At 37.6% G+C, this 27,750-nt stretch overlaps 1 protein-coding gene across 2 annotated transcripts in view; it reads right to left on the bottom strand.

Annotated features, from left to right (window-relative positions):
- Positions 1-27,750, bottom strand: part of LOC145693508 (uncharacterized) — a 78,044-nt gene that overhangs the window by 40,176 nt on the left and 10,118 nt on the right. For both annotated transcript variants that reach the window (XM_081769574.1, XM_081769575.1), the window contains exon 2: positions 18,213-18,377. In XM_081769574.1, the coding sequence (XP_081625700.1) occupies positions 18,213-18,342 (130 nt within the window). In that variant the 5' untranslated portion in view covers positions 18,343-18,377. The remainder of the gene's footprint in view (positions 1-18,212; positions 18,378-27,750) is intronic.

The following is a 27,750-nucleotide window of genomic DNA, read 5'->3' as shown; positions in this document are numbered from 1 at the left end:
ATTACTTGCGGCCCCTGATTCGATCCCAGGTCGCGTCAAGTGGGCTTCGTGTTGGACGAACACCGTGTACTCCCACTTTCTTCATTCCAACATTTCATTCATTCTCATTATCTTCTTTAGCATATGGCCCTAAAAAGTATTGATGAGAAATTAATTACAAATTACGTAAGTGGGTGGAGTGGGAAGAAATATCATAAATACAGTAATAAGTCCCGTTGACTACATTTATACTTCAGTTTTTCATTAGACATACTTCCTGGTGTTCCATGTTGGAATCTCTTGATTTTATGGCTGGTAATATGACAATACCCCCCCCCCCTTCCAGGAAAAAGGAAAACATCTAGCTTGAAACAGAACCGATAGGGACAGTTCTTGAGACAGTAAACATTCTTCAAAACTGCACCGATACGAGCACAAAATTAAAATACAGAATTATTTTGTATCTTGATAATTCCTCTGTTTTAATCATAATGAATATTTAGAACCAAAACCACCCAACTTTGGGAGGGCAAAAGTCCCCTGATATTAAGAAAGAAAGAAACAATAATACCACCAGACGCGTATTTGTTCTTTGCGAGTTTGTTTTGTGAATAACTTCTTTCTTGCAAGCAGCGTTGTCAGACTCACAGCTCAGAATTATTCCAAAACCTGATCGAAATTATGCTAGATTCTGATACTTACTAATTCAGGAGTTTTGAAAGAAAAAATCTCTAACATTAAAGATAACAACTCAGGATGTAGAAAAGCCTTTCTGTTTTTTTTTTTTTTTTCTGTTTCTACTAACCTAATTCAAACAAATAAACAAAGATTGAAGTTCCAACACAAACATTAAAACTTCTGGAAACTAGAGGGTCTTTTTGTATCTTCTGACTTTTTTTAATTTTTGACTATGTCTGGTTTTCCTGTGATGCATCAATTTCATTAACATTTAAAAAGCTCGTTTTCTAACTCGTTTTCAGAAACACTAAATTGTTTTTACTCTCACGCCCCTTCTCCAAAGGCATCGGTAAAGGGATGACATTCCACGTTTCGAATTTGCTTCGAACAATAAGACTACCTGTATGGTTTGCCGACTGCATAAATCAATGGGAGAGGATACATTTCTGCTGCTCTTTTTCTTCCTACGACCAACTTCTTTCTCATCTCCAGGTTGTGTGGCTTTTTGATCAACTTGCTGAAATTATGCTAGATTTGGGCAGGATGCTAAAAGCAAGATGCTAGGTGTTAAAGACATGCAAATTATGCTAGATCTAGCATCATTATGCTAGATCTGGCACCGCTGTTTCCAACCGTCTGTATGTTACCCTATCAATTGAGTCAAGCGCTGCCAAGCGGAGAAATTCGTAACTATTACAGAAGCTGACGATACATCAGTTGCGGAACGAGCTGCAACTGTAACCAGGCACCCCATGTTAAGAGATAGGCGCTCGCCGCTGTATGCTCAACGTTACTGCTTCCAGTGGCAACGTTCGCTGCAACTAGAAATGTAAATCTATATCTTTCTTTCAGCTTTTTAAATTCAGTTTTTTAAGAAATGCATCAATGCTGTCTTGCGCTCAAGAGCAAAGGTTTATTTTTTACTGATACACTACTTTAATACCTAAAAATATCTTTAGTATTAAAAAATTTCCGGTTGCACAACCATGCAACATATAGTACCAGCCGCCACTGATATTTACTAGTTTCCTCCGAATTCTGTTCCTATCTTCTTCATCTTTTATTTCCTCAAGTGCTTCTTCTGTGTGATAAACCGCTTCTTCCTTATCCACCTCTTCTTTGATTATTCTGAATTTATATCCTAGACTTAAAAACTGCTTCTCTTCTTCAGTAATCTCAATATCTCCTGTGATTACCACTCTTTTCTCGTCTATTGTGTCTTCTAGTTTCCAGCCAATACTTTTACCTTTCTCTCTTAATTTCTCTTTTTCTTTTCTTTTAACTTTTACTCACACACTTTCATGTTCTTCATCGTAAACTCTCTTGTAAAAATACACAAACTTTCTTCTATTTCTTCTCTTTTGCTCTTATTTCTGTCCTTTATCTCGTTTATTTCCCTATTCTTCCTTCTTATCTCGTTCCAAATTAATTCCTTCTCCATTTTCTTAAGTAGCTTTTTCCATCTAGTGATCCTGCAATCTACCCCTTTCTTATTGATTCTTAATCCTCTGGACGTTACTTCTTGCAAGCAGATCCCAGCAGAAGAAAACAAGAACAAAAAATGGTTTGGAATAGAAAGTCTAGGCAAAGAAACAGAGAAGATAAAGAGAATGCTTCGGAAAGCAGGAATAAGGAAGTACAGGAAAGGAGGAAGCAGAATAATTGAATTGGTCAGGAAAATCAAGACAAAAGCAATAGCGGACAAAAGCGAAAAAGAGGTAATATATAGAGTAGGATGCGCAGAGTGTAACAAAATTTACATAGGAGAAACAAAGAAGAAGATGGAAGAAAGGCTAAAACAGCACAAGGATGATGTAAAAATACCTGTAACAATGCGATGTATAAGCACCAGAAAGAGACAATCCACAGAATAGGTCGGGAAGGAGCAGAGGTCCTAGAAGTCGAGAAGAGAACTTTGGTCAGATAATGGAAAGAAGCCAGGAAGACTATGAAGGCAGGAGACAATGTTATGAATTGGAATGCAGTATTCTCGATAAATAAAGAGTGGGAGAAGATTATGCTTAAAGGAGAGGAAATGAAAAGGAAGAAGAAAGAAAAAGAGAACAAACTAATAAGGAAAATATGGATTATTAAAGGCACAATGTATCCAGGGAGAAAAAAGTAAACTTTTACTTGGACACGTGTGCAGCTAAAAAGTGAAAGTGAAAATCACACAAGTGTTACTTTTTAATGAAGGGGCAGAGCCTAATTAAAAGTTGATCTCAGGAGAGTATATACGAAGTGACCAACTCCCAAACAGACAGAAGGAGTGGTAGTCTGATGAAGACATAGTTATTGTGTCGAAACCGTTACGTGATTTTGTGTTTTGTTACATATTATCACATAGCCTTGCTCAGTGTATTGTTATGTTTTAGTAACAAATAAATTTATTATTTGCATACGAACTTAATTAACTGTATGTAATTTACTACGTAGAATAATGACCTGCTTTAATGTTGTAATAATGTTTCTATTATCTGTGGTATCTTTTGTTTTCGCTCCGATTTCAGATAGTACTCTTTCTTTACACAAACCTTTAAACAAACTCCAAATTAACTGACGGTACGGCGTTTTCTTTTCCTTCATAACGACAGGAAGTCCTAATAGTTTGTTTTACAGGTCTCTTTGGAAGTCACTGGAAACAAAATGTTTCAAACTTTGCACGAATCTAGATTCCATTTTCCATTACGCCTACAACGTTGAACCCGCTATCTTCGTAATTCAGTATCTTCTGAGAGTTTAAATTACATTTGTTCTAAGGGATTGTCTTTCTCCATTTCCACCAAACTATTGTTGCTCACTGCAACGGTACACCTTGTGTTCGTCTTTTTAACGTTCAAAATTTATAGCAAGTGGTACAAAATTCAAATAATTAAAAAACAAATTTAGATATTCACATCATCTAAAACTTTTTACATTTGATGCTCGAGCTTCCACAGGTGAATTCAAAACATTATTCGAATTATTCCCGAAAAAACAATAATCTATTACTTATATGAAAATAAAAGCGACTATGTTTGCTACTTAATAACTTTTGAACCAATCTCGATCAAATTTACAACATGGATAAGGTCCACGCCTGGAATGTTTAATTTCACCTTGACAGTACACCTTTGAGCAGGAAGAGGGGAAATAAAAGATCTATAATGACCTACATTAGTGTCAAATCCATAGTTTTAGGGGTTGCTGAGAATAGTAACATTTACGATGCTGTTTAAATCCAGGTCCGCAATTTCTGGGAGGGAGAGAAAGGTATAGAAAAATTATCAAAAATGACCTACATTAATGTCAAATCCATACTTTTTGGGGTCGCTGAGATAAACAGTGACACTTTCGATGCCATTTAAATCCAAATTCAGCCCCGCAACTTGGAGGAGGAGGAGGAGATATATAAAAATTATCTAAAATGATCGATATGAGAGAGTGCTCCAGTAGCAGCAAAAAGTGGCTGTCTGACGAAACATATTTAAAAAATTTACTTATTTTAACCGAGCGAAGTGGGTAATTGACGCTAGTAATAAATAAAATAAACCGCAAATAAAATCACTACACTAAACAAAAATAAAGTGATTGTCATTTCTCATTGTGAAACTACGGAAGATTTTCAAACTATATTGAAACCAGAAGTAGTACATTATAACATCCGGTTCGAATAGAGGTGTAATGTGAGAAATAGAGTCTGCATAACCTACGATGAATTTACTTAACCAATAATTTTTCGCTCTCTCTCATAATCTCTCGTACAAAGTAGAAGGCTACCGGAAGTTGTACTGGTTTTTATTCATCTCAGCTTTAGTAGAATAATAAAGCTGTTTTGAAATTTGTTGTAGGATTCGGAATTCCATCACAGAATATCCTGGTCTCCTTCTATTTCCGTTTCGAATCTACAGAAACCAATATTAATACCGGAATTGATATTTCATTTCAATCACTTCTGGTTGTTGTTGAGGAATCAAGTCGCAAATGGAACCTACACAAGTGTATATACAAAACTTACGCATAATGCAAGAAGTTATAGGTAAAGTCCGGGAAGGGCAAGGCGAGCACAGAAAATGTGGTGAATGGAATGTATTGTTTGTGATCAACATTGAACAGACTCTGACAAACGTCCCCCTAGGCCCCTATGGGAAGAGCTCGGAGACTGGTACTTCGATTCGAAATAGGTGCATTCCGTGTGTGCAGTGGGTGGAGTGTTGTAGTGAGAGGAGGGTACTGCTAGTGCTGCTATTAGGCCTATAGTTTATAACAACCGGTTCTGCACACACGAACACACACACACACACACATATATATATATATATATATATATATATATATATATATATATATATATTTGCATATATATATGTATATATATAGGCAGAACACTCGTTCTTCGCACACGGACAATCCTTTTAATTTTGGACGTAAATCAACTTAGGGAGCTTGAAAGCTATGAAATTTCAGTCAATTTCACTTATTTTTTACATATTACCATCCCCTCTTAGGAGTACTAATGGGAGTGAACTGGGATTTAAACGACATCTGGAAGTGTCACTGTTCATCTCAGCGCCCCAAAAACTATGGATTCAACACTAATATCACTCATTTTCGATCATATATATCTCGCACCCCGACGTTTCGGGGCTAAATTTGCATTTAAACGGTATCGGAAGTGTCACTGTTCATCTCAGCATCCCCGAAAACTATGGATTCGACACTAATATTGGTCATTTTAAATTTTTATATATATATCCCCTCTTCCTCCCCCTCCACTATCAAAGTGAAATGATAAAAAACACGACAAATCTGAACCTCATCTACGCTGGAAACTTGATCGAGATTGGTTGCTTGGTTCAGGAGTAATTAAGTACTTACATAGTCATTATCATTTTTATATATAGATAGGCCTATGTGAGAGATCAGTGGCGTATTTAGGGGGGCTTCCGGGCTTAAGCCCCCCCGAAATCTTACATACTACAGTGAAGTATATGAAATATCTTGCTGAATTTTCACATTTTCAGGTAAGGCCCCCCCGAAAGTTAGCAAAGCCCCTCCCGAAACAAAATCGTAAATACGCCACTGTGAGAGATAATAATCATTTATCTGACTGTGAGAGAGACAATAGATGAATAGGTAGATAGTTATAATTCTCTTACGGAACAAACTATACAAGGTAGACAAAAGCAATTTTTTTACTTAGTACCACAAGTGACAAATGGCGACGTACACAGCATCCTAATACAAATTGTTGTGACGAAATTATGTAGCACAGAGAATACCTTAGAAACAATTTTTCCAAGATAGATGGTTGTCAAAAAGTATTGGAAATATCTTCACCTAACAATGGATCGACAATTGTTGATAATGGTATGTATGTGTTTCAAATATAAATAACCCACACCACTTCACTTATTTGATCCCAGTTCTCATTCTTCATATCTGAATATTTGAGATTAAGAAATAAACACTTATATCTTGTTCTGAGAGATCATATGTTTAATGCTGTAGCTATAAGAATTTCTAAAAACAAAGATAATTAAAATAAAAGTTACCGTTCTCCCACCCTGCAATTAATATTGTGGTATGTACAGAGCAAAGCAAGGTTCTTTAAATAGATTATATTGTTTTTGGCTGTGAAAAATTTGTATTCAACAAGCTTTCCCTTCCAGCTTTGCAATATGCACAATTGATATGCTAATAGAAATACAAAAATATAGAAATAACGTATCGTACTATAATTTGTCAAAATTCCAATTATTTCATGTTGTTAGTAAATCATGATGATAAGTTTATGGCATCCTACATCATAACCATAAGAGATTTCGGAGCTTAGGATTTAAGGAATCAAAGTCATGAAATAGTATTTCAAGTGTATAAAGTCATTTCTTTCACATGACATGGCATCTTTCTTTCAATCTTGACTAGATCATGCGTGTGTGTGAGATTGAGAAAGGGTATAACAAACGGTTCTGCGAACTCGAAATATTTTAGCAACCGGTACTAGTGAACCGGCCGAATAGCACCACTGGATACTGCTGAGTTGAATGTGGCAATAGATTAATGGAACATGGCACAAAGACGTCATTTGGATGTTTTTACCAAAGGCTGGACTATCGGGCGCTTGGCAAAAGGCGACACACAGAAAGCAGTAGCACGAGCCATCTATGTGCGACAAAGAGTCATGTCTAGGTTGTGGAAACAGTTTATTGACACTGGAGACATCAGCCGTAGGCCTGGTGTAGGAGGTCCACAACTGACAACTCCACAACAGAACCAGTACTAATTCGTAACTGCTTGTCCGTGTTATTGCGGAGTGTGTCAAGTAGAATCTGTTTAACTTTTTCCGCAACTATTCCCTATATTGCCTACCATATCATTCACTGCACAGAATTTTTTCAATCTCTTGTTTCACTTCACTGCCCATACTTCTTAGTCGCTCTAACATCCATTTTTGATTTCTCCTTCCATTTTTCTTAATTGAATTAAACCAGGTTTGCATTTCTACCACTACGAGATTGTGATCAGAACAAGTGTCCGCTCCAGGTAGTGTCTTCACGTCTCGTACACTATTTTTGAATCGCTACTTAATAAGGATATAATCAATTTGGTAAGTAGTGATTCTTATTTCCTGGACTTTTCCACGTATACGGCTTGATTTTTCTGTTAAGAGTCTTCATCCCGGCGAAATTAAAATACCGCTAATTTTACAGTACTTATGCGATATCTTCGAATAGATAAGAGATAATCGAAATGTGGAACAAGAGCGCCATAGACAATATTATTTTACATGAGAAACCGTTATCATGACTCACTTATCTGCTTTCGATTTCGAGCCAGTTTGAGAATCGGCATTTATTTTCGCGTTTCTAAACAGCTTTAAACGGAAAGCCACTAGGTGACTTGTGATAACGGTACCTCACACAAAATAATATTGTCTAGGGCGCTCTTGTTCCATATTTCAATTATCTTTTATCTGTTTGAAGATATCACATAATTACTGTAAAACTAGCGGTATTTTAATTTTGCCGAGATGAAGACTTAAAGCAGGTATTCATCACTACCATATGCTGCCTACGGCAGTCGATAAGCATTGGTACAGTGCCTTTCTTCTACCTATTCCAAATGGTCCTATTAGAAAATTCCCGCACCGTGACGTTCATAAATACACTTTTACCTCAGCAAACGGAGAAACACATAATCAAATTGATCACTGTTTAGTAGATAGAAGAAGACGATCTAGTATAATTGATGTTCGGTTGTTAGAAGGGCTGATTGTGACACTGATCACTACCTGATAGCAGCGATAATAAGGGAAAGATTATCGTTGAATAAAGCAAATATTCAATGTCTAAAAACGGAGAGAATAAATTTAAAGAAATTAGAAAAGAGACAGGTAAGAGTGGAATACCAGATTGAAGTTTCGAATAGATTCTCGGTTTTAGAAGATTCGGAGTGCACTAGTGTTGAGGATACTTGGATTGAAATTAGAGATAGCATCAAAATTTCAGCAAAAGAAAAATTGGGATGCGCGGAATTACGTAGGAACAAACCATGGTTCGACCAGGAATGCATTAAACTAGCAGAAATGAGAAAACAAGCAAAATTACGTTGGCTACAAACCCTGAATGAAATAACTACGCAAAATTTCGTTGACATCAGGCGGGAAACTTCCAAAATTTTTAGAACAAAGAAACGCGACTTTTTGAAAGCTAAAATTAAGGAACTTGAAGGTAATAGTACAAAAAAAAAGCACATTTGGGATATGTATAAGCGGATCAACGGATTTGTTGAAGGCTATTAACCTAGTACTTATATATTAAAGAAAGCTAACGGAACAGTACTTACTGATACAGATATCATCTTAAATAGATGAAAAGATTTCTTTGACGATTTGCTTAACACGCAGTCAAAAACTAATGTGCGTGGAGAAAGGGAAATACACACCGCAGAACCGTATATTCTAGAACCTAACCGAATAGAAGTAGAAATCACTATAAAGAAATTAAACATAAATCGCCGGGTGTAGATGAAATTCCGGCTGAGTTAATTTTGGCTGCAGGCAAAAAAATTGTGGAACAAGATGCACGAACTTATTCTCCTTGTCTGAAAAATGGAAAAATTTCCACGAGACTGGAAAGAATCAATCATTGTTCCAATTCACAAGAAAGGCGACAAACCTGACTGTAATAATTATCGATTCATTTCTCTTCTGTCAACATCCTATAAAATTCTTTCAAACATTCTATTAGTAAGATTGACCCCAGATGCAGATGAAATTATTGGAAATTATCAGTGCGGATTTAGACGAAATCGATCAACTATCGACCAAGTATTTACCATTCAACAAATACTCGAAAAGAAGTGGAAATACAATACCCCGGTACATCAAGTATTTATTAATTTCAGAACGGCTTTCTACTCGGTTACGAGAGAAATTGTACAACATTCTTACAGAATTTGGAATACCGAAAAATCTAATTAGACTAGTGAAGATATGTTTAAATGAATCTAAGTAAAGTCCGGATAGGAAAACTTTTGTTAACGAGCTTTCAAATCGAGAATGGCCTGAAACAAGGGGATGCGTTGTCGCCATTGTTATTCAACTTTGTCCTGGAATACGCTATAAGGAAAATCAAAGACAGCAACTAGGGCCTAGAGTTGAACGTTATTCACCAGGCTATGGCTTATGCTGATGATGTAAATTTAATGGGGGATGATAGGAGAACAATAGAAAGAAATGCGGAGGTTTTATTAAACGCATGCACGGACATGAGTTTAGAAAGAAATGCCGAGAAAACTAAGTACATGGAAGTTTGTCGCGATCGTAATACGGTAAATTGTGTATGTGTTAAAATATCAAATAATATTTTTGATAAAGTGCATATTTTCAGATATCTAGGATCAATATTAACATATGAAAATTATATTCACGAAGAAATTAAATGTCGACTTAAAGCAGGAAATTCGTGGTATAATTCAGTTCAAAATCTTTCTTCGTCCCGATTTCTGTCGAGGAATTTGAAGTTTAAAACTTTAAAACGATAATATGCCTGTTGTGCTGTATAGTTATGAAAATTAGTCGCTTACTTTGAGGGAAGAACATAGACTGAAAATATTTGAGAATAAGATCCTGAGACTAATATTCTGACCCACGAGGAACGGGAATGGGGAATGGTGGAAACTTCATGACGAGGAACTACATAATTTATACTGTTTACTTAACATTGTTAGGGCCATCAAGTCTCGGAGGCTCAAGTGGGCAGGTTATGTAGCCAGGGTGTAAGAAAGTAGGAACTCTTTCAAAGTCTTAACTGGAAGACCAATCGGAAAACGACCAATAGGAAGACCTAGGCGCAGCTGGGAGGTCAATATAAGATGAATCTCGCAGAAATAGGAATACAAAGTAGAAACTGGATCCAGTTGGCTAAAGATTGAGGTCAATGGAGAGCTTTTTTGAACGCAGCATTGAACCTTCGGGTTCCATAGGCCATAGGGTTAATTAGTTTAGCTTTCTTTATTCCAAAACGTCCCACTACCTTATTTGCAGCTCCTTCTACTACACTGTTGAAGTCCCTCATTATTATGATTTTTACCTTACCTCTTCCCTCCTGATGGAATATGTTACTAATCTCGCGATATGTTACTTATCCTTCATTGACATAATAGTCAGTAGTAGGCATATACACTTGTATTATTAGAATATCCATTGGTTTTGCAGTTAGTTTTATAAACATGAAGCGGTCCTACTTTGGCTATTCTTCTTAGTATTTCATTCTTCGTTGCTATCGCGATACCATTTTCCGATCTTAACGCCACCCGAATGGAATATTGTGTAATTTCCCGATACTATCTCATCTTTTCCTGGCCATCTCACTTAAGCCCAGTATGTTCACATTGTATAAAGTTCGTACGTTTCAGGTTCCAGGTTTCTGCCCTACCTGTAGGCATCTTAGGTTTAACAATGCTGATGTTTGCTTTGTAGACGTACCATTATTTACCTTTAGAAACAAATAGGTCTTTTGCATATCAATATGTACTATATTCTATAAGTTACCATAACTGCATTTTAGCAGAGTTTCAGCGGACTTTTACCTGTAATTTACGAGCAAAAAAAAAAATATATATATATATATATATATATATATATATATATATATATATATATATATATATATATATATATATTTAGGGATGCGCTCGAGTCGAGACATGTCTCGAATCTCGACTCGACTCGACTCGAATTCGAGTCGAGATTCGAGTCGAGACACACTTTGTAAAATTCGAGACGAGTCGAGACAAACGTATTTCTCGACTCGAATTTTCGAGTCGAGACACGAGTCGAGTCGAGACGGCTCTTAAAAATCTCGACTCGACTCGAATGTCTCGAAAATCTTTCTATAATTTTTAATATTATTTTGAAGAAAGTATTCACTCAGAAACAGCCTTGAAACCAATTCCAGCTTTTATTCCTTCAGAAAGGTACAGAACGCATAAAATTAATAGTTAATCTTTAAAGATCAAGATTTAATTTTCAGCTCAATTCAGTTAATTAGAACTAACAGTATTTGGTTGTACTGCAAATATAATAATAATAATAATAATAATAATAATAATAATAATAATAATAATAATTGATTATCTAGTTTGTATAAAACTATTATCCGTAGTCTAAATCTAGTTTGTATAAAACTATTGCGATAAAGTGAACTTCATAAATTCTCTGAATGAGCAGTTGGTAGTCTATAGTAATTTAGCATAGTTATAATTATTGTGTTTTCGTACCCATGAACTCAATAGGGTTACGTAACTTCTGGATTATTCGCTTGCCCAACTATTCTGAGGCTTTAATATGTTGCAGCATATCACGAGCTACGGATAATATATAATGTAACATTTGTTGTAAATCACATATTATGATACGAGACTATTTTACATAGCATATCTTATCTAATATAAATAAAATAAAGAGTTTGTTTGTGTGTTTGTCTGTCTGTCTGTGTGCGACCTGGGGACCAGACGAGTGGACCGAGAGTTCCCAAAATTTGGTCACGGGTACCTTAGTCCAGGCCCCAGATCAAGACGAAGCGTTTTTTTTATTTCGAACCAGGGGGTCTCGCGGGGGACGTTTACTGGGACCGACCTGGGGACCAGACAAGTTGACCGAGAGTTACCAAATTTTGGTCACGGATACCTTGGTCCAGGTCCCAGTCTAAGGCGAAGCGTTTGTGTCAAAATTGGAACCAGGGGGTCTCAGGGGGGCGTTTAGCTAGACATGTAGTAAAAGTAATCCAAATTGATCGACATTAGTGTCAAATCCATAGTTTTCACGGTCGCTGAGATCAATGGTGACACTTCCATCAGCGATGACTTGCAAATTCAGCTACTACTGTATGCGGGCCGGATGTCAGCGGGTGAGGAATACCGAGACATGTATAAATAGCCCATATTGATTGATACTAGTGTCAAATCCATAGTTTTCGCGGTCACTGAAATGAATGGTGATACTTCCACAGGTGTTGATTTCCAAATACAGCCCCCATGCGAAGAATGGGTATATTAAGCTAGTATTACAATAAATGGACTGCTTGGATGCCAAGAACTAGTACAGATAAGTACCATTCACTTCTATGAATAGGTATTTTTTAAAAGGATTTTTGTAAACACTAAGTTATAAAACAATGAACTACATACAGTAGTTATAGTTTTGGTTCCCAACATAAAAGAAATATGGATTGTTCATGAGATATTGAACTTCAACTTTCACTCCTGGAAAATTTCAATTTTGGAGTTAGGCCACTTGGCATCAAAGCAGTTCACTGTAAGATAAATACATTCCGCACATTAGTAACATAGTTGTTCAGGGGCCTTCGATTTCCATCCTCTCAAATGAAAGCTGAACGATTGCTTGATACATGGTGACTATATAGCAGAAATAGTGTATTAATTTTCGAGCTTTGGTGCGTATCCGTATTTACACTCTGATATAACTTTAAGTTCACACTCAAATCGAGCTAATTGTTTAATGCATTTCGAAAGCTTTTGTTTTTATGCAGCTCATTAAGGAAAATCTATTTCATAATCGTAACATTTATGTACTAAGAAACTATGAACGTAAAGTGGACTCGACCTAGCCTCGTGGCTGCTGTGACTCAGTGGCACAGCTTTCACCCTTGGTGTGTGAGGACTCTGATTCTGTGTGTGTGTGTGAACTCCGTGGCTAGTGTACGCGTCTTTGTCGTGGAAGACTCAGGTTCAATTCCCGGCGCGAGCTCATGTAGTTCGGATTCCACGTTAATCAGTAGGTCTACATTTCATATATCATCGCTGCTGAAAGAGACGGTAAAGTCAAAATCAACTCAACAATATATATGTGTGTGTGCTTATGTGAATTTCCTCGTGGCTGTATGGTTAACACATACGCCTTGATCGCGTGAGACTCTGGTTCGATTTACGGTGGAAGCTCATGAAGTTGTTACCGGTATCCCACTTTAAACTGTAGATCCATGCCTCATATAACCATAGATATAATATATATGCCTTTGATACACTTATTTTCCGACTTGGAAGCCATCGAAAATTTCCGGACACAGAGTCCCGTAGACCGAAAATGAGAAACATAGGTACAGAGTAAAACAGCCATAGAAATTTAAGCTTTTTAGGCTAACTTAATCCTTACATATAATGCAACTAGCTTGGCCAAGTTATAATGGAGGAAATGCTATCATTGCAACACTCTGAGAATAGAAAATGTTCGTCAGGTATTACTATCCCCCCCTCCCCTGCAGAATGAAAACCCTGACTAAAACTCAATATATATATATATATATATATATATATATATATATATATATATATATATATAAAACTATTTTGTGTAATGTAACAAACAGTGGCGGATAGTATTCATGTTTTCTTGCAGAGGTCCTTACGAGGGTTCGCTTCCATCTTCCTCTCCCCAAGAACTAAAATAAATGAAAAAATTGCTATTAATTGTTAATCTTGTACAAAGGACGCAATTAAAGTCCCAGTGTAACACCCCTTCACATTTAGATTTTTCCCCTGGAAGAAAACCAGTTATTATTGTTTCTTGATTTCTCAGTCTCACCTACATAAACATACGAATAGAATTAAAGGGTAGGACATGTTTAGAGTGCTTGCACGTGACATCTAACTATATTTCTCATCAAATGTGTCACAGATGAAACTTTCCGTTTGTACTGCCTCTATTTTCTGGTACATATGTTTCATTTATGTTATGTTGCTAAAATTTGTTAGGAAACAAGTACAGACTGCGCCTGTGTGACTGACAAAACGTAAATGTACTGGATAATTATTTCTTCACTTTCTTCCAGAAAAAAAGTAACCCATCTCATGTCGGCTAACAAAAGGAGGTAGCGGACCAAAGATAGCCGTTGTTTACCTAAGGTCGTTATACAGCAGGGGTTTCATTCAGTCAGAGGGAAAATAAAAAATAATTTAAGGTTTCTACATTTGTTTTGAACTGCAATATACTTTTCCCTTTTATTTTAAGAACCATTTCCTTCTCATTTGTCTGCATCAGAAAAAAATGCAAAAAAATCACTAGAATGTGCCTATTTACCCAAAGTACGTACTAGATCACTAGTGCAATAGTAAAATCACTAAATCTAGTACGAAATCATAAATGTGGCATCCCTGGGTTGGAGCGAAAGTAATGGTTGGAGTAAAAACTAGTCCGTATTTCTACTGCGTTCTGTTGTTGAATTCACAGAAATGTTCAAAAATAAATTCAAGAAGTAAAACACGATCCTACAAAAGACTGTTTACTTGCTTACTGGTTTTCGTATTGTGAACTGAAACTCAAGTGCGCAGTCATGTTGAATACTTCTGTCCCTTTCTACTTTACAACTTGAGGTGGGATGAGGGTCAGGATAGATCTAGTGATATACCGCTAAAGGAAGTGCTTCAGTACAGAGTCGGAAGCGGTATGTATTGTTTATACTACTTACAACGTTACCCCCCACATAAAATATAAATTCACCCTTTCTCCCTTCCCTTTTTCGAATACAATGAACCGACTATTTTGCTGAAGAAAGATGCTAAAAGAAAATTGAAACATCTGTGTCTAAACTTTCTTTGAAGCGCAGTCTTTTGTATTTGTAAGGTTTTGCGAGTGTTTTCGAGATAGCCAAATCTTTTACCATGGACTCCTGCTGCGAACTGACCGTGAGTAAACACCCGATCTCGCTGTGCTCAATTTCTCTCACACACGTGAAATGGGTTTGGTTGTTTCCAAACCAAATAGGAAGTTACCTTGTGCTTTTGCATTTCTGCACGCACACAGGAACCATCCGATATATATGATACGAAACAGCTAACAGAGGGAGGCAAAGATAAAAGTAGGCCTATACCAAGTTTTCCGCGTGGTACCATTATGGAGAATAAATATTTGATAAAGTCACGTAGATGCGCTTAAACCTATTGCATCTGCCCTTATAACTTTTCTGGTCTCATCAATTTCTCAGGAGAATACGTACAACACATGTCCAAATTCCATATATACTCTTTCTAAACTAATGAGTAAACTCATTAAGAACACCAACTGATATCAATAAACAGGAAAGAAAACAATGCTTTATACTTCTATCATTTGGTACACATCTCTATGAAGCACAGCTTGTTTCTTTTCGAAATAGCTCCTTCGTGTCACAGCTGTGGTTAGTTTTGTTTTGTGTTAGGATGAAAGAGAGAAATGCAACATTTGCTTCGCGGTGAAGTTATATATATTATTAAGATGAGCGGTGATAAGCGAGGTTTAACAAAGAGTGCCTTTCGGATGCACAATTTAACGGGTAGTTGCAGTCCGTGTTGAGAATCGAACCAAAGCTATGTAAGACATGTTATGACAAATCCAAAAGGTGTGTTGTATCGGTGCAGTACCAGTTTTTCACGTTGTTCAAAATGTTCCAAAACCCAAAGAATAATCTTTAATTTCTGATATTTTAGTCGTCACAAATTACAATTTTATAATGTAGTCAATGTTTATAATTACTGGGCAGTTGGGCGTTTAAACTAATGACATCATAATAAAGTCAAAACCATAATTTTGAGTTGAATTGATTCTGAGTTTAACGTCCCGTTCAGCAACGAGGCTATGTGAGACGTGGACCTACTGATTAACGTGGAATCCGAACCACATGAACTCCCACCGGGAATCAAGCCCAGGTTTCCCACGCCAAAGGCAAGTATGCTAACCGTTAGCCACGAAGGAGCTCCACCATAATTTTAGTGGGCGATAAGAAATATCTCGCCAGTGCTTTTACAATAAATAAAATTTTATAAGTATTAAAGAATAGTGGTAAGAGATTTTATAATAGCTCTTTTATTTATGAGATATGAGTATTAAAAAAAACTAAAGAATAGGTTGGCGGAACCACAAAAGACTTTCTTATAAATACATACGCACCTTACTCACCTTTTATAATTGCCATGCTTACGTTCTCCATAAAAACAGAAATTCTCTTTTAGTGAAACTTTACACAAGATCATGAAGTGGGTTCAAATTTAATTAAAGGCAAAATACAATACAATAATCCATAAATATTGCCTCAAGTGAGTTTAAAGATTTCTAAACACTAGTGCGAAACCGGGCTCTGCCGTTGCGATCGATTTACAGGTCTTGAGACGAAAGTAAGAAGGGACTTACGCACACAGTAAGTAAAAACAATTAATATGCCTTTCCCCCAAATGGGTGTATCTTAAAACTAACCTCACCATTATTTTTCTAATTAAATTCTAGCCCGAAATTATGTATCATATTACCCTATTCCCATTTTGAAAACTTGACCTTAATTCAAAATGGCGGATTTCAAGATGGCTGCCATCAAGGTCATATCTACCATACGACTTCCCCCCAGGACTTATATGTGTCCACATGGTTTTTCTTCACTTTTCTTCATTAACGCTCCGTTTACAAAGGGTAGTAAGGGACTTCTGTAGTAATCTCTAATAACCACATCACAATTCTTAAAAGTTATTTTAAAAAAATAGAAAACATGCATCATGGCAAAAATTTGTCATCACAAGTAATGATGCATACATGCCTTCTATCAGCAAAAAAAGTTTCATTGAAATTGGAGCCGGACATTTGAGTGGTGTCCCTTGTGGGATGTGATTGAACGTGTCGTCAGAACACATCGCCCCCTTCCCGGAATTTACGGGAATTAGGTGACCTGAGTGAGCTCTCTCCAGCGACCTATCAAGGATCATTGCGTGTATGCCAAGACGTGTAGCCGTTTTTATCCATGCCAAAAGTCGACATACTGACAATTAGGTAGGTGGTCATGATGGTCTGGCTGATGTGTGCGTATATTTTAACTCGTACATTTTGTCTCGACTCGAATTTCGAGACGTCTCGACTCGAATTCGAGTCGAGTCGAGACAGAGACTGTCGAGTCGAGACACGAGTCGAGACAGAAACATATTTTCGAGTCGAGACACGAGTCGAGACAACATTTTCTCGAGACGAGTCGAGACAGGCTTAAATCTCGACTCGACTCGACTCGAATGCATCCCTATATATATTATATATATATATATATATATATATATATATATATATATATATATATATATATATATATATATATATATTGTTTTCCTCTCCTTACTAGTAACCATATTTTATCAACTCAAACCCTCAGGAAATCGTAATCGAATTAACACAAGGATAAAAAAAATAGTATCAGCATCTGGAACAATGCTTAGTATTTTAAATACAGTAGAAACTCAATTAACCGTCACCCTCGGGACCGAGACCATGACGGTTAAGCGAATAGACGGATAATAGAAATATCGTCATAAACCTCTACAGTTAGTAGATTTAAAAGGTTCTGGAAGAAATAAATAACCTTATACAAGTGAATAATACTTATAATGATTGAACAGGACCAGAGTAAACCGTATTCCTTCCATGTTACATTAACATAGGTTCGTCTTGAAAATAATTCATAACAGTTTGGAATTTAATTTATGGCATCTTGAGTGTTTAAAGTCCATGCTTTTCTCCATAAGGGTTTCAGTACTGTACCAAGTTCTTGTGTGGAAACTAGCATGACCGGAAGTGACGCATGACTATTTCTGTCCATTTCGCTTACACTTTATTCCGTGCTCGCACGGCGCACGGCGTCAATTACGGCACATTTAAAGTACAGTACTGTCCGGAGCAGTGACGGATAACAGAGAGTAGGGATGCGCACGAGACAAGATTTGAGGCTGTCTCGTCTCGAAAATGTGCTGTAAAAGTGATGTCTCGACTCGAAAAGTGTATTCTTTTCTATTGGAAGAGCTGCGTCTCGACTCGAATTTTGTCAGGAAAATTCTGTCTCGACTCGTCTCGTGCGCATCCCTAACAGAGAGTGGCGGTTAAAAGAGCGACGGTTAATCGAGTTTCTACTGTACTTTCTACCATCTTCAGTTTTAGTAAAACGCAAGTCCTGCCAAAGTTAAAATATATTTTGAAATTTTCAGAAAATGCTACTATGCTTTTAATTGCCACAATGTGACCAACTGTAAAATAATTATTTGATACTCACGAACGTCATCTATAGGGCCAATGATATTTGGATCTTCCCATCTTAAGCATTTACTTGCTTCGTTGAGAACAGGTACGAGGGTATCCAGACACAGAAGATACAACCGAGGAGGTGATTTCCTACTAGGCATGTTGCATCTTTACAACAAGATATAAGACAGGCTTCCTGCAAGGAAAATTATATTAATTAAAGTTTCATATTACTATTGTCTTAAATGCACTTTAACCTTTTAATGGCCATGGTGTATATATTTATCACCTATCTCATGGGGAAAGCATTGTTTTGCATTCCCAAATTATTGTACTTATTTTGTGGTCTTTGATACGTACGTACCCTTAACCAAGGGCGCCGATTTCTCTGTAAATTTGAGGGGCTTATTCAGATGCAGAAGGTATATATATATGAAGATTTTAAGACAAATTGCATTCAAATTTGCCAAATATTGTATACTCATAAATACAATAGGAGGTCCCACATGAGCTTTAGAGGGGTCTGGACCCCCTCGGCCACCCAGGATCGGCGGCCTTGTCCTTAACACTCCTCTCGTGCAACACACTAGGTGGTAAAGACATAATATACTGTATTGCAGGTTGTTTCTATATATTGCAGTGGCTCGATAATGTGGTAAATACATAATATAAAACAGTGGTTTCCTAATTACTCAAATGTTAGTCGTACAACTATATTATCACAAAGTTACATTTTCTGTATTGAAAGTAAGCATTGTACAGCTATAGGCTAATGCACTCTAAATATTACAACTAGACGTGCACCCAGAAATTTTTGTTGGGAGATGTCAAAGCTTTGGACGAAGTGCGAGGAGTTTCAATAATACAAACCACTAGGTCCATGTAGTATTGAACAAGTATTATTTTGCACACGAAAAGATTATCAGTTCTACCTATAGTTTCAGGAAAAAAATATAGAACTGGATTGTTTTTATAAGAGAAAGAGTGCAGATGAAGTGTAAAATCATGATTGATTTTCATGCTACATCAATCTTTTCCCTGCTAAATAAGTATAGTTTTATTAAGAAAATATAGAATGTGTGTTAAGTTAGGAAGATTGTTTGGGGATCCGGATTCGATGGACTCTGCACCGTAGGTGCGCCCTTGATTACAACCAATATTTATTAGGAATTTTATCCTAACTACATTTGTATAGATATCATTTGTATATTATATTTCACTATACTGTACGTGTTTCAGTTAATATTGCCCACCAGACGAGATAAGAATTAAGGTTTTGTCGTACCGTATTCTTTCGTTCTTTACAGAGTGCGACCAACAAAGCATTAGCCTTTAGCCCCAATTTTATCTCCCCATGAATTTGCTCCAACTTGAGTGCAACTGATAGCGCCGATGCATAGAACACGACTCTGAAGAAATCAGAATGGTCAGATGCACCGTTCCTGCGTTATCGCGTTCCAAAGTGTGGGATACCACGATATGGCGCCAGTATCGAGGCGCAGCTGCGAGATCGCCTCTTAACGCCTCAAAGGTATTTGTATAAAGTGTGAAGCTATCACGTTATAGTGGTCACAGATATAACTAAGTATCGTATTGAACTCGTTGATCAAGCTCGTTGTTGCGAGTCTGGAGCACGTAAGCTACATTAGGATGTTGTTCCCACATGGCCACCATTATTTGGTACTTCTCTTACGGCCACAAACCATGAGTTTGTTGTGCCCGGTCAACGATTGTCCAACGTTTCTCTTCGCATTGAAAATGCTTCCGATGATGAGGATGTTTCTGATTAAGTTTCATAAAGTGCCACGTCGATCTCAATCTCGATGCTGGCGCCATCTCGTGGGATCCCACACTTTTGGAACGCTATATCTCAGGAACGGTGCATCTGACCACTCTGGTTCCTTCACAGTTGTGTTCTACGCATCGGAGGCTGTCGATCGCTATCACGTTCGGGCAAATTCATGGGGAGACGAAATTAGGGTTAAACCTGGACGCAGTCTTTATGTACAAAATACATATCCTGATCTCATCTGCAAGCTGCCAGAATTCTTCCGTGTTACAAAAGATTCACTATTGCTGTGATATAACGAACACTTAAAGTGTATTTCTTATTGGAGTATATTGTGTAATGATTTGCGTGTCTTTAAACATTGACAAATGCTCATCATGTTGTTTCTACACTCACTTTGCAAATTTTTGAGTTTTCATATAATGAATCATGTAGTATTAAAATATTGTTTGCGATTTAAGATTTGTATGATATAATTAGTTTTGTCTATGAGACGAAATGAGACCAGAAACAGTTTTCACGTCTCACCTCGTCTCGACAATGTTGTAGAGATCTCGTCTCCATTCTTGGATAACTTTTTGATCTAGTCTCGAAAAATTTTATTGTCCTATTTTGTAAATTTATGATCAAACTTTATACCCTGATTCAGTGCCGTGCCGTGGAAAATCAGCGCCAGGAACGTGAGTATACGACGGCGACCCAGTACAGATGATTGAGGTCGACATACTGTCCACGAAACGCCACCGAGGTTGGCGCGAATCGTAAGATCTTTTTTAAATAAACCCTACTTTTTCTTTATTTTGAGCATTTTTATTACTTTTTCCATCTATTTTACATGCATTTTTCTAACATGATAACATTATAGGACCACTTCCGAAAGGAGGAAAAGGATTAAAGTACATACTAGTAATATTCCAACTAATTTTTCCTCTCTTTTTTCTTTCCTTCTTTTCTTTTTTTTTCCCGAATTCTGTGCCACCTTAAGTCCTCGACGGCGCCCGGGTCCGTCGCCCCCGCCCAACGGCACAGCACTGCCATCATAGTTACTCTAATTTCATCTAGAAGTTGTAAGAATACTTCCACGTCACGACAGATTCAAGAAAGGAGTGATACAATAACATTTATGCTATACTTACAACGATGAGTATAGCAAGTTATAAGTTTTGTTATAAGTTTTGCAATATTTATACAACTCAAACACGAAGCGCGTGTATACTCCGTAATCGAGCACAAATACAAACTCAAATTAGCCTAAGAGTTAGTGTGTCAAATACACTATTTAACACTGAGGGACAGTGACATGAATGCTCAAGAACGCTTGGTACGTGAACTCTTAATGAAGAGTTCGAACTCACACATCACCCTGTGGCAGCAACCGAAAATATTTGTCATGCGAAAGGGAAAGGTGAAGTGAACCGCAAAAGCAGTTCGTTGGTTCCAGAAATTTCTTGCAGGTTGTAAATGTGTTGAAGATCAGCCAAGTTCTGGCTACTCTAAAGTAACAGATTTTGAGATCATACGACATGCAATTGAAGAAAATCAATGCTCTAGCACACAGAGATTGTCAAACAAACTAGGCATATTCCAGTCCATTGTAGTGAGTTATCTTCACGAACTCGGGAAAAACCATTAGGAGCTGTCGCATTGTGCGACATGAGTTGACACCAGCTTAGGTCAGAGGAAAGTGGATTTGTGCCGTCAACTGCTGCAACACTCGTTTGATGTGCTTCCGTGAAACCAACTGTCGCATGCGATGACAAGTGGATTTTTTTCCGGAATCCGAATATACAAAAACAAAAACCCACTTCCAGAACCGGTAGTCAAATATACCTGTTTTGAGCATAATGTTATGCTCTGTATACGAACTACGAGCGGGTAAATTCACTTCGAGTTCGTTTCTAATGGTCGTAGCATTAATGCAGATCTTTAATCTAAACAGTTTCAGCGGATGTATGTTGAACAATGCTAAAAGTATCCTGTACTGGTGAAACGAAAGTGTTCAGTACTGCAACAGGATAACGCAAAATCACACTATGAAGGACACATTCATTGAAACGGAAAATTCAAGAACTTGATGCAGAACTGGATATAGAGTCCTGACCTTGTCCCTTCGGATTGCTATCTGTTTAGATACATGCAACACTTCCTGAAATCATGTTGCTTCATTAGCACGAGGACGAAACACTAGTTGTAGGGCAAGGGCAAAACGTGAAATCGACACTCCGTAAAGGATCTGATAAGAAGGTGACTAAAGACAGTCCAACACGAGGACCTCTCGTCTCGTCTTCTAATCCTGAATGACAACCAGCTTTCATTATTTCGTAATAAATACAAGTATGTTGTATACCACGATATTGTAAGCATGATGAATCATTCTAGTATTACTGAAGAACAATGTTTAATGTTATATGTACTTTTAAACGTTGATAAATGCCCTTCATTATGTTTTAAGAGTTTCTGATATAATACTTGTACGAACTTGTATGCCTACGAATCCCGAGAAGTGTCTCGTCTCGGAAATGAGAAGAGAATGGTCATGTTTCTCATCTCGTCTCGAAAACGAGATGAAGACTGAATTTTTCCCCGACTCGTCTCGAATTTTAGAAAGTACTTCTCGTCTCGAGTTACATCTTGCTTTCGCACCAATAAACAGGTTTGTTAGACATGAAATTTCTTGTCTGGTGGGAAACACTGCTTTATTTTCTTGAATACAACCTGAGATTTGGTAGGCAATTTTATCATCACTTTATCTTCACGTGATTTTAGTAAATATTATGTATATTGAGAATTGAACTCTCAAGTGGCACAATTATTAGGTTTGAATTTTGAATTCACGATATTTTGAATTGTTGAGCGCAGTGGTTCTCAATAAGGATGGCCACAAAGTTTCCGGGTCTTGAAGATCCGGTTTTCAGAACTGGTTTCAGACCTGGATCCGAAAAACCCGGTTCCAGAACCGGATCTTAGGGACCGGGACCAGACCTGGATCCAAAAGCCCCCCTAAGACCCGTAAAGAAGACACAAAGCTCACCTTCAAAACACTGCAAGGACCACGCGCTTGTGCCCTCCACGCCCAGACTTGCTTGTGCAGCAAAGAAAAAAATTGGTCCATTAGTAAGTGTTAAGCCAAATGAGTTTGTAGTTTGCCTGTTTAGCCAATGAGTTTGCCAGTTATCCAGTTTGTTTAGATAAATAAGACAAGTGGCCGCCGCCTGGACGCCTGCCTGTCGCTTCCATTTCATCTAGCACATTGTTCACAGACTGCCAGTAGCTCAAGTTCAGCGTACGTACGGCCACAAAATTCCTGTTGCGACAGTTCATCGGTTCCAGAAATGGATCCGAAAACCCGGTTCCGGAATCGGATCCGTTCATAGCCCGAAACCGGTTCCACCAGGAACCGGTTCCGGCGATCCCTTGTTCTCAACGTAGGTGTTAATTCTCCCCAGAGGGCATTTTCATTTCTGAAAGGGGCGCTGGAACAAAAGAATGCCGTTAGAGGCCGATTTAGAGGACGTCTGAGATTTCACGGTCTGTTAAATTTTCTCTTATTATTGGACGAAAGCATTATACATTTTACAAGCTATCAAAAGTTTAGAGATCATTACAAATTATCATTATTATTATTTTACAATCATCAGTTAAAGAATAAATGATTCTGAGGAATACACACTTAATAAAACTTATATTTTTGTTACATTTATATAGTGAATTTTATCTCAATTATGAAACAAAGTATATAGAACCGAAAAAATTCGTTTATTGTGGCTTTTAAAATGTCTATCAAAGAAACGATCGTTGCTCCAAGGTTGATTTTAAGAACTGAAGTCCCTTTCTGATTCCTAGATTGTTTCGTCTAAGTCTTACGTATGGATGGATATCCTCCGTTTCCAACTTTGCGTATTGGTGGATTGGATTATGATGGAGGGGGGGTTCAGAGCAATTGCATTCCCCCAAGGATACGCTAGGCTTGAAACGTTTGAGCACCACTGGTCTATAACAAAGATAATACTGTCTAGGGTTAGACTCTTACGAGACACTGCGCCTATTTTGGACTCCCCCTTCCTGTAGGAAAACCAGGATAGATAATATACCAATCGAATTTATTTAGAATATGGGAGACAAGGCAAGAAAGTATTGTTCCGACTCTACAATTAAATATATGAAACAGGAGAATGGCCAAAATACTTCCTGAGACGATCATGATACCGATGGCTAAGAAATCGAACCCAAAGAATAGTGATGATTATAGAACTATTACACAGAGAAAAATCCGTTCTCGGACAGCGGCATATTGTACAAATATACGGTATCCTCTTGCTTACTACAGAAATCAGTATGAAGCATACGTTATCCGTATGCTACATAGGCACTGCCCTTAGGTGTTACATCATGCCGTTGCAGGACGTCTGACATCTAACAGTTTTCCGTATATTGCCGGCGCCGGACACCGGAGTCTTTCCGCGCGATTTTAGACTGCGACGAATAGTTGCCTTGCCGAGCAGTCGGCAAACAGCCGGAAATGAGCACTAAATGCGTCGGCGCCGCCGTTGAAAAAGGCCGGCATAAGGAGTCGCAAAGGGTCGGAAAGAGGCCTTTGCCACTGTTTCGCCGACTATGACGGTCGGCAACCGTCAGCAAAGGGTATTTTACTTTACGATTTTTACCGCTTGCCGCCTCGGCAAAAGGTCGGCAACTTTGATCAAGTAGATCGTTCCGCGTCTTCCTGATGGGGTATATATATATATATATATATATATATATATATATATATATATATATATATATATATATATATATATATATATATATATATATATATAGGGTGTATATATACAGGATGTCCGGTGAGGAAAGTCAAAGATTTTAGGAGGTCATTCTAAGCAAAAATGCTTATGCGAACATAGGTTCTATTCCAACTCGTTCCGAAGATAGGAGTGGGGGTGACGTTTTTGCCTCTTGCACTCGACGATTTTCGTTTGAAATATTCTAGAACACCCTGTAGTTGGTGTTATGTTACATATTATACCTCATTTGAAAGCTAATGAAACAGGTATGAAGATGGTATACAGATTGCCCTATAAAACTGCGTACAAGAGGGAAGTAATAAAGGGAAATTTTTCGAATTTCCTTATAAAATTCCCTTTTTAAAACGATTTTGCCTGTTCTTGAGTGAAAACACTGTTGCTAGAGGAACAATATTTGATTAGGCGACAATGATACTGTATACCAAACATCCAAATGAGGTGTCAAATTTTTAGCTTGATTAGAAGCCGTAAAAAATGCATTCTTCCTAACACCTTACTCTAATAACATAACAATATTCGAACTCTCCACAGATGACAATGGTGGTTACGAATATTAATAAACGAATGTTTTTTATGCAAAACCGGAAATACAATACTATTCCCTAACATACGATAGCTCGACATTTCTATTGGGAACACTATTTACAGTTCTGAACAACAGATGGCAGTGAAACAAAACCGACTTAAATTAAAGTTTTTGTGCAACATACTACACCAGAATGTCCGTTGCCATAGAGTTATGAAAATCATAAATAATTACTTCTAATGCACACAAACATTTCGATTGTCTCACGTACACACAACAAAGACGTTGCCACTGTTATGCCCAATTCCTTCGAAATGATTTGGGATTTTTTTCTGGTACAAGAGGCGCACTGCAACTTATTAACTTAAAAGGGCCCTTATTAGTTATTTTGTCTCGTGTGTGCAAGTGATAGCAGGAGTTTCGGTATTGTGAGGAAGTGTAAAGTGCTTGTGCGTCACTGTTGCCACACTTGGTACAATTGTACCAAATTCAGCCCTTTTTGTCATTCATCGGCCCGTTGGTACCACGCTGGCATTTTCAGCCCCTTTTGTTAAAAAGTTGGTACTATTCTACCCAATTCAGCACTATTTAACAAATACTTGTCACATTTTCAAAAGGATCAGTAAGACTTTCCCTACATCTCTTTCTTTTGATGTTATTCAGGGAAGGTTCTAGGACCCTATACGACGGACTACGGACACCCGTTAGTGACGGTGGGTGACCTGCTTGGAATTCCCATCCGTCGTACCTGGACCGGTTCTACTTTCTTTCTTTTTTTTTTTTTTTCAAATGGCAGTTTACTTACCTTATATCCTTCTTACATTCTATTATTCTCCTTCGGTCGTGAAATGAGCAAGAATGAGCAATAATTTATATTTTAATATTTTATTATAACGTACTATTTACACACAAACTCGAAAAAAATTGTAGGTGGCGTACTTAAAAAGCCAAGTTACATGCGCAATTCCTGTAGTTTTTGGATTTAACGTACAGCAGACGTGTAACTGAAAACGTATGTTTTATAATACTTTCCGTATAAGTGTTCCATCTATACGTACTTTCCATATGAAATAATATAGGCGGTCAGGATCTCACATACAAGTGGACGTATATAACATGTAGCTGGAGAATGTGACATAAGTATATGCATGTGATATACTTAGATGTCAGGTATCCTGCAACGGTAGGATGTAACACCTAAGGGCAGTGCGTATGTAGCATATGGATAACGTATGCTCCATACTGATTTATGTAGTAAGCGAGAGGATTCCGTATATTTGTACAATATAACGCTGTCCGGAGAATGGATTTTTCTCAGTGTATATAGCCATAATACTTTTTTGGTTTATTGGTCACTTCGAAGTAGAGGAGCGTTTGATTTCCTTACAATACGTACCGAAGATGATAACTGTGTTCCCTTTTAATTTGCGGCCTCTGTTAAACTTCCTACGTGCAATAAAAGTTTCATCTACTTCCACGGTTGTTCGGGTTAGCTACTCCTATTTGGATGTTTTGAAAAGAGTACTTTCTTGGTTTGTACTCTTGGAAGAGGGGGGTGGGAGTGTTCTAGAACTTCACCTCTCTTAGTTTGGTGTTACAGAGCCATGCATTACGCTGGTATAAAATAATGAATTCAGCCCTTTTTGTTTCAATTTGGTACTATTTTTCAGCCCACTCCAGAGACAGAACCGTGGCAACAGTGTTGTGCGTAGACTGTGAAAGAAGTTCGACGGTGTTGTAGTAGAATATCGTTTCAATACACTCACGCTGAATATGCAGATATGATTTATGTCCATGGGTTTTGTGATAATAATGCCAAAGGTGTGATGGAAGAATACCAGAGAAGATTTCCTTGCCGCAGAGCCCCTACTGCACGGATCTTTACACACGTGTATACTAAACTGTGGTAAACTGGTGAGCTTAACAGCATAAAGCTAACATCTGAACGAGCATCAAAATACACTCCTCAAGAAGAAAACAACGGTATTCAGGCTGTACAGTGAAGTCCAATCACCAGCATTAGGATACTTTCTAATCAACTTGAACTTCCATCTACGCAGGGCCGCCCACAGGGGGGATGTATGGCGCAAGCTGCGCCATTGAGAAAAATTTTGGGGGGGATTTTACTCTACTTTCGAACTAGCAATTTTACTGTCGGAATAGCATTAAAACATGATTTTGAGAAGCTAATTTTCAAAAATTTTCCGGGGTGAACCCCTGTACTCCCTGCTTCGATACTCGATGAATGAAGTACCCCGCAAGTAGCCGTATGAAAGGAAAGGTTGGTTCGTTTTAAGAGAGAAGGGCCGCCCACAGGAGGGATGAATGGCGCAAGAAAAAAATTGGGGAGAATAAAAAAATTGGGGAAGAATTTTACTCTAATGTCGAATAAGTAATTTTGCTGTCGTATAATTACTACTGCCCCTACTACTACTACAAGCATTCTATA

This window comes from Thermobia domestica, chromosome 8 (genome assembly GCF_964235325.1).
Source record: "Thermobia domestica chromosome 8, izTheDome1.hap1.1, whole genome shotgun sequence".
NCBI classification, from domain to species: domain Eukaryota; kingdom Metazoa; phylum Arthropoda; class Insecta; order Zygentoma; family Lepismatidae; genus Thermobia; species Thermobia domestica.
Note: the sequence above shows the minus strand (reverse complement) of the source record. Positions and strands in the feature narration are given on the sequence as shown.